At 35.7% G+C, this 18,564-nt stretch overlaps 1 protein-coding gene across 4 annotated transcripts in view; it reads left to right on the top strand.

The window, feature by feature from the left end:
- Window positions 1-468: 468 nt before the first annotated feature.
- Window positions 469-18,564, top strand: part of ccny (cyclin Y) — a 70,183-nt gene continuing 52,087 nt past the window's right edge. For 2 of the 4 annotated variants that reach the window (XM_048174280.1, XM_048174279.1), the window contains exon 1: window positions 469-989. In XM_048174280.1, the coding sequence (XP_048030237.1) occupies window positions 836-989 (154 nt within the window). In that variant the 5' untranslated portion in view covers window positions 469-835. The remainder of the gene's footprint in view (window positions 990-18,564) is intronic. The other 2 variants (XM_048174282.1, XM_048174281.1) reach the window with 1 other exon arrangement.

Here is an 18,564-nt window from a genome sequence, read left to right as displayed (position 1 = left end):
GAAGAAAATTTCAGATGGCACTTAGAGGCTTTTGCATCTGAAGTCTTCATATATATATATATATATATATATATATATATATATATATATATATATATATATATATATATATATATATATATATATATATATATATATTTGATATATATATCAAATAAAGCAAATATATTGTGCATTTCTATAAAAGCATATAAAGCTACAAAAATATAAAGATAGTTTATAATAGGCTATGTAAATATTCAACTCCAAATTATGCTCTTTTTACATAATACCGCATATTGAAAATAAAACTGTGTTTTGTTTTAAGAAATATATTTCATCCATTGAGGATTGTGTAACCAGATTTACATGCTTTAATGCAACCAATAAAAAAAGCCAAACATTCAAGAGAAAATTGATCAATATCGTGTTTACAATCTCTTGCAAGCAGATACAAAATGTATCATTCTGAGTGACGTCAGGCGCTGAACCGGAAGCTGTTCCGTGTGCTCTCTGTGTGTGTGTATATGTGTGTGTGATCGTGGGCACGGCGAAACACTGACAGCTGAACGATACGATGTAACTGCGACGGGTGAGCATGGAATAACCCACCGATACCGGCGCATACGCACACATAAACCTCTCCAGAGCAGCCCGCGTGGATTATGTGTTGATTTAATGAGGACAGTCGTGACTGTAATACGCTGATGTCTTTACACGAGCGTTTGGCACGGGAGTGATCTCGAAGATCGCAGAGCCCGTGTTTCATCCCGTCATCCGCAGCTGTTACGCCCATCATCTGCGGCGGGGCTCCGTCGATCCGTGGCTGTTTGTTTATCTGCGCGCATCGGGACTCATGGGGAACAGCACATCATGCTGCGTGTCGTCCAGCCCGAAGCTCCGGCGGAACGCGCACTCGAGGCTGGAGCCGTACCGGCCCGAACCGGAGCTGAGCCGAGAGGACACGGGCTGCAACCTGCAGCACATCAGCGACAGAGAGAACATAGACGGTAGGTGTCAACCAGCATCATCCACACACTCAACTGACATCTGATTTATCCAGAATAACGGCTCACTGAAGAGAAACTCCCTCGTGAGGGTCCTGTTTTCAAAAAAGTACCGTGCTATTTGGACAGTTTACCATGGTAAATACCATGCTTTTGACAGTCATTCGGTAGCATACAGTAGGTAGAAGTACCATCGCTTTACCTCACTGTACCATGGTAACGCCCTTACTTTATTGTACAATAATCACACATCGTATGTTAATAGCACTTTAGTGTTTTGTTGCCAGTAGTCTTGTCAGTATATTACAAAAAACACCATGAAAACTATATTTTTTAAACAAAACAGCATAGTTATGGAAGTAAAACTCGGTTTAACCCATCACTTTTTAATACAAAATATGACTAATGTATATGCATATAAAAGTAAGGACTCTACCATAGTATTTTTCATGATGCACCATGTTATAGCCACTGTGTATATAATATTGTAAATGTACTTTATAATAATGTTGCTATTCTTATACTTCAGAATTTATGTTGGACTCGAAGAATACTGATATGTGGTATTTCCATTGTAGAATACAGTAGTGCTTCTTTTTTCTCGCTAACAAAATGTGACTCTAAAACCAGTCATAAGGGTCAGGTTTTTGAAATTGAGATTTACACATCATCTGAAAGCTTAATAATAAGCTTTCCATTTATGTTTGGTTTGTTAGGATAGGACAGTATTTGGTCGAGATACAACTATTTGAAAATCTGGAATCTGAGGGTGCAAAAAAATCAAAGTATTGAGAAAATCGCCTTTAAAGTTGTCCAAATGAGTCCTTAGCAATGCATATCCACTCACAAAAATGGAAGGAAGAAAATTTACAAAATATCTTCATGGAACATGATCTTTATTTAATATTCTAATGATTTTTGGCATAAAAGAAGAATTGATCATTTTGACACATGCTGTGTATTGTTGGCTATTGCTACAAATATACCTTATGACTGGTTTTGTGGTCCAGGGTCACATATAGTACCATAATAATGACATTTTTGGACATGCATTGTTGATAAAATTCGATTCTTGTACCATGTAAATGTCATGGCACTTGAATAATTTCATATCATGGTGTTACCATGGTATGATGGTACCACCCTAATTTGCAAGGGTGTCGTATATGGTGCCAGTGTTTGGTTCGTAATGTTTTTGTGCGTGATCAGAGGTATCTTGCATCAGCTGAAGTTCACAGTGATGTGATCATCTGTGCAGTTGCTGCAGCCGGTGCGCTGGACATCTGTTGAAGTGGAGAGTAGATCCAGATATGTTCTAATGTAATTTAACATCTAAAAGGAGATGAAGGCTGATGAGTGTCATGTGACAGCAGGCAGAGCTCATGTATATGAGATATAGCTGATCCAGGACCAGTTACTGATTCCATATGATCATATTTATGTTGTTGTGCAGCATGAAAAATCAATGTCATTATACTGTAGGTTAGCGCTGTGAAATGTTGGTTCATTTAAATTGTTTGATAAAAGGCCTATTAATGCTTAATTCATGCAATTTGATGGATCTTATTATCTCTTGACTTAGAAATTGGTCTTTATGAGGACAATCAAAATAAAACTTTAAGTTCTTGACCAATACTTATGAATGACTGGAAATGGCATGGAAAATAATAAAATTTTAAATTAAACTTGAGGTGTTTTTTTTTTTTTTTTTTTTTTTTTTTTTATAGTGAAAAAAAAAAAAAAAAAAAATAAATTATATATATATATATATATATATATATTATTATTTTTTTTATTGTAGTATTATTGAGATAATGTTTTATTTTATTAATACTTTTTTACTTTGTTTTTTTATTAGTTTTTTATCTTTTTTTCATATTTTATACATTTTTTTATTTCAGTTTTACATTATTATTTTAGTATAAGTTAAACTAAATGAAAATAATGAAGTTTCCTTGGCAACTAACTGAAATAAAACAAGTTTAAGCTTTTTTTAAATATTTTATTTCAGTTAATGTTTATTTAATGTCAAGTAACAAAGCTTAGTTTTTATGGTTTAATTTCGGTTAACTGTAAATAACTCTGTTTTAATGGCTCTATATTTAACGAATCACATACAACAGACCTGAACCGAAAGTGATGCGACCTGTTTTCCAGAATACAGAAGTTTGTTGTGCATAACAACACTTCTGAGAATGACAATTTTAAGTGTATTTAAAGAATCCTATCTATCCCAAAGTGCATTTACATACAGATACTTTTATCGCACACTCCTGATGCACTGCAAATTGTGGAAGTCTTGTATTTCATCATATCTAGCCCACCCTTGACAGAGATGAGAACTGCGTTGGGTGAAGATACTCTTCCACGGTCGGGGTCAGTCTGTGCCAGTCTCCTGTGATGGGAGAGGAGCTGTACTGATGTGATTAACACTGTCCATTGTGATTCAGACAGCTGCTGTGTGAATCAGCCTTATCCCACAGAATAAATCAGTGTCAGAGCTCTAGTTTTCCTTTTTTTTCCATTCATGAAAAGCTTCTTCATTTTATTGTAACTGCAAGATAATGATACAAAAATATTAAATAAATGCTTTGTTTATAATGAGGGGGATGCTTTAAATTATGAAACTTGCAGGATGTTTTAATGGGACAAAACATCCTTAACTTCAAAACTACATTTTTAATATATTTATGGTAGGAAAACTTCAAAATTTAAATTGTTGGTAAAATTTTAAATCAAATATCAAATTTTAGAAAATCCAGCGACTAGATCTAGCTGCCTGGTACTTTGATAGTGCAATATTGTTTCAGAGCTATAACAACCCAGCCACAACACATAATTGCCAATAACATCTTACCTGTGGAGTGGAATTTGCACCGCAGCACCCCCACACCTTGATGCTCATGACAAGAATAGCATGTATAGTTATCTTTATTGAAGTGAATTAGGTTTAAATCACCGTCATGCATGAATGAATGATATTTTTTGCAATTTTACACATAATAATCCACGATGAACACATTACACAAAACTGAAATTGCACGTCAAAATAACACATTGTCAATATTTTTTGAGACCCCCCAAAACTTCACAAATCACGTTTTCAGGGGAGCCCATGTCTTATTAAGGGGAGCCAAGCTCCCCCTAGCTCCCCCGTAGTTCGCACCCTGGATACACGGGGCAACTTTTTGAGCAATGTTGCTTTTTGAGCGATGCTGCTTGGGCACTTTCCCATTGAGAATAGGCAATAATTTTGATCTAAAGTATCCAGATAGAAATTTGTCCCCTGTTCTCAATGGGAAAGTGCCCAAGCATCATCGCTCTGCAAAACTGCCCGGCAACATTGCTCAAAAAGTTACCCCGTGTATAATCACCTTAACTCCCTAAAATTGAGTGGCAGCTTGCCATCAGATTGGATCTTGCAGTTTTGAGATTGGTTTTTACCATGTTTTTGTGCAACAGACATTCTGTGAGGCCTAAATCATTGAATATTTCTTAAAGAATAGACGGCATGTAACAGGAGAGTGTGAAGAGCGAGAAACTAAGGCACGCGTCTTAAGAGCTAACAGGATTATGTGTTGTTTGCCATATGGTCTGCTTGTTTGTTTCTTAGCTATTCTTGATATTGTTTGAATTTTGACTGGAACAATAAAATCCCCCCAGTCAGAGTTCCAGATACTTGGTTTGATTTATGTTCTTAACTGCAAGATTACTGTTTAAACCAGGGACACTCGAAAGTCTGGCCTGTGGGCCAAATCCAGGCCCATTCGTGGTTATCAGTTGTCTACCCAGAATTCAGATGTGATATGTGATGCAACAAAAATATATTGCATACATTTTAAACAAATACGCTTTCTGTGATATCAGCAATCACTTATAATAGGAATTTTTTAGTGAACACCTTTTAATTGGTAGATTTTATAAAACAAAAGTTATGATTTCCGCACAAATTACATTTTGGGAGATGATTGTGCAGTTTGTGCACAAGTCTGGAATAGAGATCGGCCAAAATAATGATGCATATCTAGCATTCTGGGAAATTAAATGTTCTAAAATACAAATTTATTGGGCACATTTCAAACAGATCAGTTTGTCTATCTGTCTCTCTCTCTCTCTCTCTAAAGCTAACCCTATCTTGAAAATCTTGGAAGTTATTTTTGAAATTAATTTTCACTTAAAGTCCCCCTGCAGTCAATAATTTTATTCCTTAAAACTCATCTTTGAACACCAAAATGACACATTTAAATGTTTTTTTTTTCCTGTCAAAAAAGTAGCTTGAATGTAACTCTACACCCTTGCCTCATTTAGTATACGCAAATTTATGAATATGCTAATTAGCCCCGTCTCCACTCACTCGCACGAGCTCATAGATCCACTCAGTCAACTTACTGAGGTAAACGCAGCACAATGGTATCATATTTTACGACGTCGGACACATAACAGTATATTATTATGATTATCCTTTTGCTTGACTATGCTATCAAATGTTACACAAACCATGTTCCTGTTCATGAGTCAGACAGCTGTTTTCTAAAAATCAGTATACTTAAAAAAAAAAAACGCTTTGAACGAACTCAGAACGTCAGTGGAGAAAGGCATATTCATCATAACATTGTAATATACATCATACACCCGCTATATTGCTAAATCTACCCAATTTTTCATATCAGCAGAAAAATATACTGGGATAACCTTCTCTTGAGACTCCACTGCTTCATTGCGGTCATAGTTAATGATATACTAAAGCCCACCCCCATGTTGACATGATTGGTTACATGGTAGTTTGTAGGGCTGTCAAACGATTAATCGCGATTAATCGCATACAAAATAAAAGTTTGAGTTTTATTATATTTTATTAATTTTAATATATGTGGGTGTACTGTGTGTAATTATTATGTATATATAAATACAAACACATTCATGTATATATTTGAGAAATATTTACAAGTATATGTATTTATTTATATTTTTATATAATTTATATTATATATAAATAAAATATTTTGTACATAAATAACATATTTCTCATAAATATATACATTAATTTGTGTGTATTTATATATACATAATAATTACACACAGTACACCCACATATATTAGGCAGACTCAAACTTTTGTTTTGTATGCGATTAATCGTTTGACAGCCCTTGTAGTTTGTGACAAACACCAGCGAGTTCAAACCGCGTTTTTGAAACTATCTTTAGATCGCTGCTAGCCTGGATGCCAGCCGAACTTAGCCCCGCCCACAACATTTTTAGGTCGGGAAGTTCGGTCTGGACTCGATCCGTAGAGGAGTAATTATGCCCGAACAGAAACTGTTCGGACCAATCACATTGTCAGGGCGATGATTGACAGATTATCACCAGAAACGTAATCAGCCACGTCATCAAAGAGAGCTTGGGTTGAATTAGTTTACAACAATGGTGGCTGTTGTTGAAGAACTGAGATGTGTAGATTCCACCATCGCGTCCGTTATAGAAGATATCGACAGCGCATTAATTTTAAAAGAGGAACAGAGGACCGCCATCAAGGCATTTGTCGATGGGAAAGATGTCTTTGCCGTCCTTCCTACGGGATTCGGCAAAAATTTGATTTATCAGCTGGCCCCGATGGTCTCTAAGAAGATGGGGCGCAATGAAAACCCTGTGGTCATTGTGGTTTCTCCTTTGGTCGCACTCATGGAGAACCAAGTGAAAGAAGCAACCGAAATGGGCATCACGGCGATGCAACTCGGCGTGCACGACGAGGTAGACATAACCAGCGTGTTGGCAAGTACTCCGTGTGTACTTAAATTCTTTTTACAACACCGGCAAAGATTGTTTACGCTCATCTACTAGTTCCAGCATGTGTGCAGTTGAGTTCTGTTGACAACTATGCGTCGCTCAACATACATCACTTACTCTGTAGCTCTGATTGGTTGTAGGTCTATCCAATTGAGGTCTTTCCTGGATCGGTTGAAATACGCCCCCATAATCAAAGCCCAATGGAGCAGTATCAGACTCATATTCTGACTAGAATTGAGTATGACCACGTCAGGCTAGATCGCTGCAGTTTTAAAGAGAAATACTCAGCAATGGTGCTGTCTTTTAAATTTGCACATGGTTTGTCTTAAATTATATTAAAAACACCACATAGACATATAAACAACATTAAATACTTGTTTTCCTCAGGGGGGACTTTAAATTCAAATTCAGGAAAGAAACGGCTTCTTTAGCTGGCAGATTGCTTGAACTGATTGCCAGCATTTCGACATCAGGTTCTGTTCACAAGAGGCCTTTACATAAATAAAAACGCATTAAATTTACAGAAAAAGTTGTATGTGTGAATGTACCTATTAACTACTGGGAAATGAAAGTCCTTTTGTAGACTTGAGACTGTTTTGAGAAATGAATTGATAAAAATGTGAGGCGAAAACACAGCCGTGGATGTGGAAATGAAAGTATTATTACTATTACCAGGCCATTTAATTCATTGGCCCCTGATCGCCCCACATGGTTCATGAGCTGCACAATTTAAGCGTCCCTGGTTTACAGCTTTCCACATTCGTATGATTCCCTACAACATCTATTCTGTTGACACACCAGTCCTGCAATGCAATGTGACTCTAGCATGATTGAGAGTGCAGTACAGTAGGGCATTTGTTTGCGAGCGCACTGCCTTAGGCTTGTGTTTAGAGCTGTGACCCTCCAAAAGTGTGACTCGAAGTCAGACATTAGAACTGCTGACTTTCAACCCCGAAGCGTCTATGCAGAAAATTCCAGGTTTCACTTTCCCCAAGTCACCCCCGATGTGAAACATTACTCTTGTTGCCTGTCTCACATTTTTCTCTTCATTAGTCTTGTTCTTTGAAGCAGTGTCTACATACTCCTGGGTAGGGCTGGGCGATATGGCCAAAAACATTATCACAATAAATTGTCATATCAGTCGATACCTATAATTATTTCTTTCGAGTTTAAAGGCAATTTTTTTAGGAACCAGACTGTTAATTGTGGTTTTATCATCACAAAGACTTGCCAAACAGATGACCATGTCACAAATTAATATTACATGTTTTGGCTCTTAGAAATGCACATTTGACAGTAGCTTGAGTTGAGTTTCTGCAAACACTTTATGAACTTTATGAATGATTATTTTATATAAGTTTCAAGTGATGTGTGTAAGGAGCTGGAAGAAAGCAAAGTACGGATTTTTCTAAAAGCATTCAGTACCATCTGCTGGTAAAAACTAAGCTCAGAATCGATTCGAGAGAGAATTGCGATGCATTTGGAAAACCTCAGAATCGATCCACAATCATTTCTCGATTTATTGCAATGATTTATTGTCCCAGCCCTACTCACTACCATGTAGAGCTGCTCGATTAATCATTAAAAGATCACGATCTCATTCCTAAATGACAACCATTCGCCTGTGAACATTAAACTTGTAACAAATTCATACCAGAACATTCACATCTGCGTCAGTGCTGCCGCTGAGCCAGAGAGAGACGTTGTCATGTGTAGGTATGAACAGTCTTTTCAACCATATTTCTGTTACAAATATTCATGTGATCAAAGAAGAACTAGGATAAAAGTTTATAGTTTGGATATAAACACTGATGTTTATGGAGCCGATCAAATTAGAGAAAATCACCTTTTTTTTTTTTTTTTTAAGTGTCTTGACTCTTCAAATAAAGATTGTCAATTACATCATTACACCAGTAGGTAGCAACTGTAAAAAAAAAAAGTATTTGTCATTGAATCATTAGAGATTCATCCAAAAAAACGCTGATTCATCCAGTAATGAAATAAGTTAGTCATTGAATCATTCACTCAAACTAATTCAGATTTATTAAACATTTTCTGACATTAACATTTGTCAGAACCTCTAGTAAATTACATGTTATTTTGTGGTACAGTTGTCTGTGCAGAAATATTGGAGAGCTGTTTGAAACCAAAAAATTGTGATTCTCAATTTACCCAGAATCGTGCAGCTCTATAATAAAGTATATTTACAAGCTGTTTAATTCATACAAACCCGATTCCAAAAAAGTTGGGACACTGTACAAATTGTGCATAAAAACAGAATGCAATGATGTGGAAGTTTCAAATTTCAATGTTTTATTCAGAATACAACATAGATGACATATCAAATGTTTAAACTGAGAAAATGTGTCATTTTAAGGGAAAAAATAAGTTGATTTTAAATTTCATGGCATCAACACATCTCAAAAAAGTTGAGACAAGGCCATGTTTACCACTGTGTGGCATCCCCTCTTCTTTTTATAACAGTCTGCAAACGTCTGGGGACTGAGGAGACAAGTTGCTCAAGTTTAGGAATAGGAATGTTGTCCCATTCTTGTCTAATACAGGCTTCTAGTTGCTCAACTGTCTTAGGTCTTCTTTGTCAAATCTTCCTCTTTATGATGCGCCAAATGTTTTCTATGTGAAAGATCTGGACTCAGGCTGGCCATTTCAGACCCGGATCCTTCTTCTAGAGCCATGATGTTGTAATTGATGCAGATGTGGTCTGGCATTGTCTGGAAAATGCAAGGTCTTCCCTGAAAGAGACACGTCTGGATGGGAGCATTGTTGTTCTAGAACTTGGATATACCTTTCAGCATTGATGGTGCCTTTCCAAATGTGTAAGCTGCCCATGCCACACGCACTCATGCAACCCCATACCATCAGAGATGCAGGCTTCTGAACTGAGCGCTGATAACAACTTGGGTTGTCCTTGTCCTCTTTAGTCCGGATGACATGGCGTCCCAGTTTTCCAAAAAGAACTTCAAATTTTGATTCGTCTGACCACAGAACAGTTTTCCACTTTGCCACAGTCCATTTTAAATGAGCCTTGGCCCAGAGAAAACGCCTGCGCTTCTGGATCATGTTTAGATGGCTTCTTTTTTGACCTATAGAGTTTTAGCCGGCAACGGCGAATGGCACGGTGGATTGTGTTCACCGACAATGTTTTCTGGAAGTATTCCTGAGCCCATGTTGTGATTTCCATTACAGTAGCATTCCTGTATGTGATGCAGTGCCGTCTAAGGGCCCGAAGATCACGGGCATCCAGTATGGTTTTCCGGCCTTGACCCTTACGCACAGAGATTGTTCCAGATTCTCTGAATCTTTGGATGATATTATGCACTGTAGATGATGATAACTTCAAACTCTTTGCAATTTTTCTCTGAGAAACTCCTTTCTGATATTGCTCCACTATTTTTCGCCGCAGCATTGGGGGAATTGGTGATCCTCTGCCCATCTTGACTTCTGAGAGACACTGCCACTCTGAGAGGCTCTTTTTATACCCAATCATGTTGCCAATTGACCTAATAAATTGCCAATTGGTCCTCCAGCTGTTCCTTATATGTACATTTAACTTTTCCGGCCTCTTATTGCTACCTGTCCCAACTTTTTTGGAATGTGTAGCTCTCATGAAATCCAAAATGAGCCAATATTTGGCATGACATTTCAAAATGTCTCACTTTCAACATTTTCATATGTTATCTATATTCTATCGTGAATAAAATATAAGTTTATGAGATTTGTAAATTATTGCATTCCTTTTTTATTCACAATTTGTACAGTGTTCCAACTTTTTTGGAATCGGGTTTATACAAATATAATTAACTTAACATAAATCAAACAAAATTAATTAGCCAAATTTACTAAATCCATAAAATGATCCCATGATGGGAACCCCTAAACGTTCTATATGTAAAGCGCCTGACAGAACCCTTTCAGATTCTATATTTCTTCTCAGAGTTCATGTTATACTGCTACTGATGCCAAAATCACTGTAACCAACACAAAGAAATCTGGAAGGTGAAAATAAAGAAATGACAAACACATTCTATTTGAAGATTCCCTTCTAAATCATCTGATGTCACATGAGGAGGGGGAGTGAGCTCAAACAAGGCTAATTTTAGCCAACATTCAGGGCTCATATTTTCTCTGGCAGAAATGATAGGGAGATTTGTGTTAATTCCTGCTATTGCAACAGAGCACAGGTCGGGAGATTAGTAGTGTTTTAAAATCCCTCTGGATTAGCACAGAGACACAGACAGTACGGGATGCACCATCAGGAAGTGAATGGACACATGAGAAGTTTTAAACCCAAATAATACTTCAGTTTCGACGTGAACTTTTAGCATATGCATCACATGGCCTTTAGAAGTATGGTTCGTTTGACCTTTGAACACAGGTGATCGACACATGCACACTACAAAGTTTTATCCTTGCCCAATGTCTGTGCTATTTCTCTCCAGATGTTATGAGCAATAGAAATGTCTTTGTATCCTTTGTATCTAGAGTTAAAACAAAGGTCACTGTAGAAGGTTTTACAAGAAACTGCTATTTCAGTTTTCTTCTTCAAAACTTCATACTTAATTGTGTTACATGCTGTTTCTTTTTAATTGTTTGTTAAATTTACTAGCAATTTCTGAATGAAAGTGCCACTAATGAGATCAAGGCAATGGATTATATTATAATATTGTATTATAAAATGCTACGCATGCACATTTCTGAGTGATAGCACAAACATATCTAGTTCATTGGAAGTTGACCATTTAAAGTGACTGATTCAGAATCTTGTCAGCATTTTTACTACTGAGGTTTGAATCGGAGAACGTCTCTGAAGCAATAGTGTTTCATTGAGTGGAGGAAAGTGTGAGTATGCCAAAGCTAGATAAGAGAGTAAATATGAGACGGGCTGTGAATGTGGAAAGACTGCTGACCTGCACTGCTGACTGCGTTAGCTGATGACGAATCTCAGCAGAAATTAAAGTGCATCAACTTAAAATGAGTCAGCCGTAAAAACGCTCTCTAATCATTCTTAATCACTTTCACTCTTAGTCATGAATGGACCCGACTCCCGTTTGACATTTTGCGTGGTCCTGTGGTGATTTACTCATTGTGATTTGTGTCTTCTGAAGGAAATGACATACAGGAAGTGCATTGTTTTTCCTCCCTCAGCCGTGTCCGTGTGTTGTGTTGTGTTGTGGGGTGGATCGTTTCATTTAGCTGCAGAAATGTGCGGGTTTGATGGGGTTTCGTGAAGTAGTACTCAAAAGTCTTCCATAGGACTGGGTGATATAGCTAATAAAATATTTTATATTTTAGCAATTTTATGACATTCGGAATCTCAGTATTTGTTTGTAAGTTGCGTAAATTTTTGTGACGTCAGTAAATTATAAAATACAATAGAAATCTAAAAAAAAAATAAATAAAAAATAAAGTTTTTCACACTGATATTTTTGAATTATTTGTATCAATTCAATATTTACTCACACACTATTGTTAAAAAGTTCGGATAGGATTTTTTGTCTCTTATTCTCACCAAGGCTGCATTTATTTAATCAAAACTACACTGTAAAAAATATTTTTTCATTGTAAATAAATCAAAGATTACTAGAGTAAGTTTTATAAGAATGTTATGTTTTACAAAGATTTAATTTAATGTCTTGCTTGTAAATTTGTGAAATCTACTAGCAATTTATGAGTAAAAATAGTTTCAAAGTAAATCCTTAACCAAATTTTTTTACAGTGTACAGTAAAAAAAAAAAAAAAAGATACTGTGAAATATTACGCAATTTAAAATGACTTTTCTATTTGAATATATATTTTGTGTTGTTTTTAAACGTGCTATAGAAATAAATGGATTTTGATTTTGAAAATGTTATTCATTCCTGTGATGGCAAAGCTGAAGTTTCGGCAGCCATTTTTTAAACTTTTTTCACTAAATGAGTTCAAAGAATAATGTTAATGTTACATGATTCTTCAGAAGTCATTCTAATATGCTGATTTGCTGCTCAAAAAACATTTTCGTACTATTTTCAATGTTGAAAACAGTTATGTTGCTTAATATTTTTTATAGAAACCATAATAAAAAAGCTAATTTTTCATTAGGTTCAATTTCTATAGCTTTTGCCTTAATAACCTCCTAATTACTAATTATTAATAGTTAATAAGTTAGTTATTAAGTTTAGGTATTAGGTAGGATTAAGGGATGTAGAATATGGTCATGCAGAATAAAGCATTAATATGTGCTTTATAAGCAATAATTCCTAGTCAATATCCTGGTAATATGCAATATGATAATAAGTAACTAGTTAATAGTGAGAATTGGACTTCTAAACTAAAGTGTTACCTAAAAAAAAATCTCAGGATTCTTTGATGTATTGAAAGTTCAAAAGAACAGCATTTTTTATTTATTTATTTATTTATTTTGAAGTAGAAATCTTTTGTAACGTAATAAATGTCTTTACTGTCACGTTTGATCAATTTAATGCATCCTATTAATAAAATCGTACTGACCTCAAACTTCTGAACAGTAATGTATATTTAATTAAATCTTTTTAATGATATAACAAATCACACTATCATTAACATTTTCGAGTAAAGATGCTGCTGAATCATTGAATTTATGTTTTGCACTCTTTAACTGAATCAAATCCGTATGCAATTTGGCTACTGAGAGGTGTTTCAGATTCTGAGACATTAAAATGTGTTTGTCTTGGTGTTCATCATTTTCATGAGCGACTGGAGTAGTGAGTGCAATCTTTACATTTTAAAAATGGAATTTTAATAGCCAAGCAAAAAGCACATTAAAATGATTGCTGTATTGATGATGTAGGTTAATGTTGTAATAATTAAATGATATTGTGTGTGTCATAAATATTCAATTTATCACCCAGAACTGCTTCCACCAGTAGCTTCACTTTGTATCTCTTTGCTGGTGATGTTTTTTTTTAATAATTCAGTGTTCTTGTTTCATTTGTTTCAAACAGTGGTTCTGTCCACATCTATGGTTATATTTCTTTGCCTACTTTTCTAAGTAGGTCTGTAGACCGTCTGGGCTGAACTTATCTGCATACACATGGACAGCTGACCTCTTTGTAAAACACTTTTCACAGATTCACTCTTGTAGGTCAGCGTAATTTTATTAATTTTATTTCACTCTCTCTATATATATATATATATATATATATATATATATATATATATATATATATATATATATATATATATATATATATATATATATATATATATATATATATATATATATAAAATCAAAATTTGAGACCATTGAAATTTCATAATTCTTGTCACCAATTTCAATATCACAAAAAAACTAATGCTAAAAAAAAAAAAAAAAAAATCTCTCATGCTTACTGAAGACAAGTAAACAACCAGTGATAACCTTAGAACAAAGAAACTAATCACAACAAACTACAATTAAACAAAGAAATAGACCTACCTGAAAAACTTCAAGCACTAGAAATAAGAAATACTAGAATACATAAATTAAACTTTTAAAATTAGTAGTAATTATAAAAAAAACACTGCATATCTTCACTGTGTAAATAAAATATACATTTATTCTTATCAAAGTGAGACAAAAGTAAATCCGTAAAGAGATTTTATTGTTTTTTTTTTTCTTTTTGTTGCTGTTTGATTAATATTAATGACAGACAGCAGCAGGTTTATTAGGCTGCTGTCACTTTAAGACCGAATGCACGGATACAATATACCGTTACACATGCGTTTTATTTCTTAACTTAAGACATAAATGACTGTTTATGAGGGTACCTGCAAAGATGGGCATTTTGACACATCAGTATGTGTATTTAGCTGTTGAAGCCCAAATAGGCAGCAAAAAGAAGTCATAGCCTGTGAGCAGTGTATGTGTACATGTGTACACACCTCCGACAGTACGCGTATATATAACGGAATGAGTTCTTTCACTGCTTATTGCATTTTAAAGGGGTGGTTGATTATGATTTCACTTTTTTAACTTTAGTTAGTGTGTAATGTTGCTGTTTGAGCATAAACAACATCTGCAAAGTTACGACGCTCAAAGTTCAATGCAAAGGGAGATATTTTCTTTTCTTTTTAAGGACTACAACAAACAGCTGGTAGAGACTACAACGAGCTTCTTCCTGGGTTGGTGACATCACAAACCCCAAAATTTACATAAACCCCACCCCCGAGAACACACAACAAAGGGGGCGGGGCCATGTTGGGCTGCTTTAGAGAAGAGGAAGAGTTGTTGTAGTAGAGTGTTGTTGTCATGCCGTCATTTTACAACGGACTGCTTCACAAACGAGGGTTTCCAGTTTCATTCTAAAAGTTGTAACTTCTTCCTGAGTCTCTCCATCAGTGTCGACTCCGGTTTGAACAATGTAAGGCTGAACACCATTACTGACAATCCTCATTTTGGCTGTGTGAGATTCTCCAGCTTTGTTGTTGTTGAGCTGTTAAAGCTCCGCCCTCTTCTGGAAAGGGGGCCGGGAGCAGCAGCTCATTTGCATTTAAAGGGACACACACTAAAACGGCGTGTTTCTGCTCACACCCAAATAGGGGCAAATTTGACAAGCTGTAATAAATGATCTGTGGGGTATTTTGAGCTGAAACTCAGACACATTTTGGGGACACCAGAGACTTATATTACATCTATTATGCATTATAGGACCACTTTAATGGTTTAAAATCATCGTTTTTAAACCACAATGCTTTAAAAAACCCATGCAAGTGACAAGCTTTCGTTACTGTGCAGCACAGCAACATCATGTGAGCGTAACCTCAATCTGTACCGTCTGACACCTGTATACTGGTTAATCATGTCTCTGTATATCACTCACCCCTACCTGCCACTTTGGTATGAGTGAATCATCATAGTTCATATCACGTTTCATCTATTGTTTTGCCATACTTTCTCTATGACTGTATTTTGCTGCAGGAAAGCATCTTAAAACTGATTTACTACTCTTAGAATATCAAAGATGAGCATAACTGATTCTTCAATGGAGATGTGTGACAGATTATTGACATCTTTACTGCTAATTTTGATCAGTTTAATTAATTCCTTGCCCAATAAAAATATTAATTTCTTAAATACTAACAGAACCCATACTTTTATATATGATTGTGTTTATGTTTGTAAATTACATTCACAATAAATGTCGTATTCATATTTAACCATGATCTGCTTACACATGTGAAACTCAGTGACTAGGTTTCAGAGGGTGAATGTTGGGAAAAGATTAAAAGTGTGCCCTTTACAGGAAACACATAAAAGTTGGGCTTTTGAAAAGGATTGTGGGAATGGATATGACTCGTAAAAGCAGCAGCAGCAGGAGGAGGGAACCCTCGGGCGCTGGGCGGCTCTCCTTAAAGTCTCGTCATTGCACTGCATTTTCAAAGGATGGGTTTTGTGAGATCATCCTGTAAAGCAGTCGTGGGAAGATCAGTGAATGTGGGAGAGGGTGCCTGTTCTTTCAGCGTCAGTCTGTACACGTGGATATATTTTTCACACATAAGACAAGGCCTTCAGGCTAAACTGCAGCCTTATTTGAGGAGTTTGACTTTTGACATACTAACAAATAATCAAACCTTTTGAAATTTGAGACGGAGTGTTTGATCTTTTGTGGGAAACCTTTTGGTCAGAGCAGAGAGATTAATAATATCAGCTGTCAGAAATCTGCAGCGCTCTTTTGTTTTAATGCTATAAATGCAGCATGCCGTTTAGAAAGTGAATTTAAACAATAACCCACAAAGGTGAAGTGTTGATTTTTCCATGCTTAAAGATCTCAGTAAATGATTTAATATAAAACATAAATATATACACTACCTTTCAAAAGTTTGGGGTCAGTGTTTTTTTCTTTCACAAGTAAATCAATACTTTTATTCAGCAAGAATGCATTAAATTGATCAAAAGTGACAGTAAAGATTTATACATTGTTACAGAAAGTCTATATCAAAGAAATGCTGTTCTTTTGAACTTTCTATTCATAAAATAATCCAGAAAAAAAATGTTTCCACAAAAATATTAATTCAGCAAAAACATCAACATTGATAATAATTTTCAACATTTATTTTATTTTATTTTATTTTATTTTATTTTATTTTATTTTATTTTATTTTATTTTATTTTATTTTATTTTATTAATATCAAAAAAGACCAACCTAAAATGTGTTAATAATAATCACAATATTTCACAAAGTAATTTTCCAACTGCAGTGATTTTGTAGATATTTAGTCTAGTTGCACTAATATAGCAATTATTTTTACACCTATTTATTAAAATATGTTTCAGAGTTTCTATCTGTTTTATTTCAGCACATCAACCGCTGCATCTTTTTATTATGTTTTCTCCCCTCTAGAGACAGAGACTCATTTATTTCATTAGGCAAAAGGCCCAGCATTGAGGGCCAAATGAATCTGAAATGAATCAGAATTAGGCTGTTTGTATGCATAATCATTATGCTAATGGTATCCACTTCAAAAGATCCATGTGCTATAACCAAATAAATCCTCTCAAACCTCTCTCTTGTTTTTGTGAAGCCAAATGACCGTGAGCTGAATGGAGGAGGAACGTGTTCAGCGACCGCTCTTCTGATCTGCACAGTAAACATTAGACATATAGGTTATTTGCACTGGTCTGCACAATTCTTTAGTAGTTAAAGGGATAGTTGACCCAAAAATGAAAAAATATGTCATTAATTACTTAAACCTGTATGATAAAAATAATGGGCTGTTCTTCACACTAAACTATTGTATTAGTGGTCGACCGATATATTGCCAAGACCGATACATCAGCCGATATTTGACATTTTTTAATCATCTGCGTCGGTTGATAGGTTTCACTCTTTGGCCGATGTATCGGGAGCGAGACTTTTATTTTGAAAGTGCTGAGAATGCCAGCGCATGAGCATCTGAGCGCTCATCTTCACTAGTTTACTAACAGTTCTGTCTAATACAGAGCTGATAAACAAAGAAAGTGAATGGCATATGAAAAGCTATAGCATTTTCTTTTCTATTATTAGCAATCGAAAGGCAAATGCTATGATGATTTCTCATGTACCATCAGCATGTACCATCATGCTCTGTTAGTGTAAGTGTGAACGCCGCCATCCGAACCGTGGTGCGCACCAAACAGGCTGACTGAGACCCACCTTTTCGAAAGGGACTCGGTCCGCTCTCAAATGAACTTTGGCATGGTTCGACTGAAAATTGAATTGAAATACAGACCAAAGACATCTAAACCATTCAAAAACAGGATGTGATGTCACGAGACGCGACCCTGAAGCCCAAAGTATATGTCGCTTTTTTCCGCGTATGCAAGGGTCAGTGCACAAGTGCAAATTTCATCATCGGAAGAGTACGTGCACTGCCGGATTTTTTTGTGATTTTGTTTGTTTGTTTAGTGTCTTTAGGCTCCATGTTAAAAATGACAGTGTGAATGCTAAGAGAACGAAGGACAAAATGTATATTTTTTTTCTTTGATCCGGACCAAAAGGACTACAACAAACGGCTGGTAGGGACTACAAGCTTCTTCCTGGGTTGGTGACATCATAAATCCCAAAATTTACATAAACCCCGCCCCCGAGAACACACAACAAAGGGGGCGGGGCCATGTTGGGCTGCTTTAGAGAAGAGGAAGAGTTGTTGTAGTAGAGTGTTGTTAACATGCCGTCATTTTACACCGGACTGCTTCACAAACGAGGGTCAGTTCAACACAAAAGATGAACATGACGTCACATTCTAGTGGATGAGTTGAATCAACTCCACAGCAACTACATAAATGTATCCACTAACC

Source organism: Megalobrama amblycephala, linkage group LG22 (genome assembly GCF_018812025.1).
Source record: "Megalobrama amblycephala isolate DHTTF-2021 linkage group LG22, ASM1881202v1, whole genome shotgun sequence".
Lineage (NCBI taxonomy): Eukaryota > Metazoa > Chordata > Actinopteri > Cypriniformes > Xenocyprididae > Megalobrama > Megalobrama amblycephala.
The sequence above is the reverse complement of the archived record's forward strand: the minus strand, read 5'-3'. Positions and strand labels throughout refer to the sequence as shown.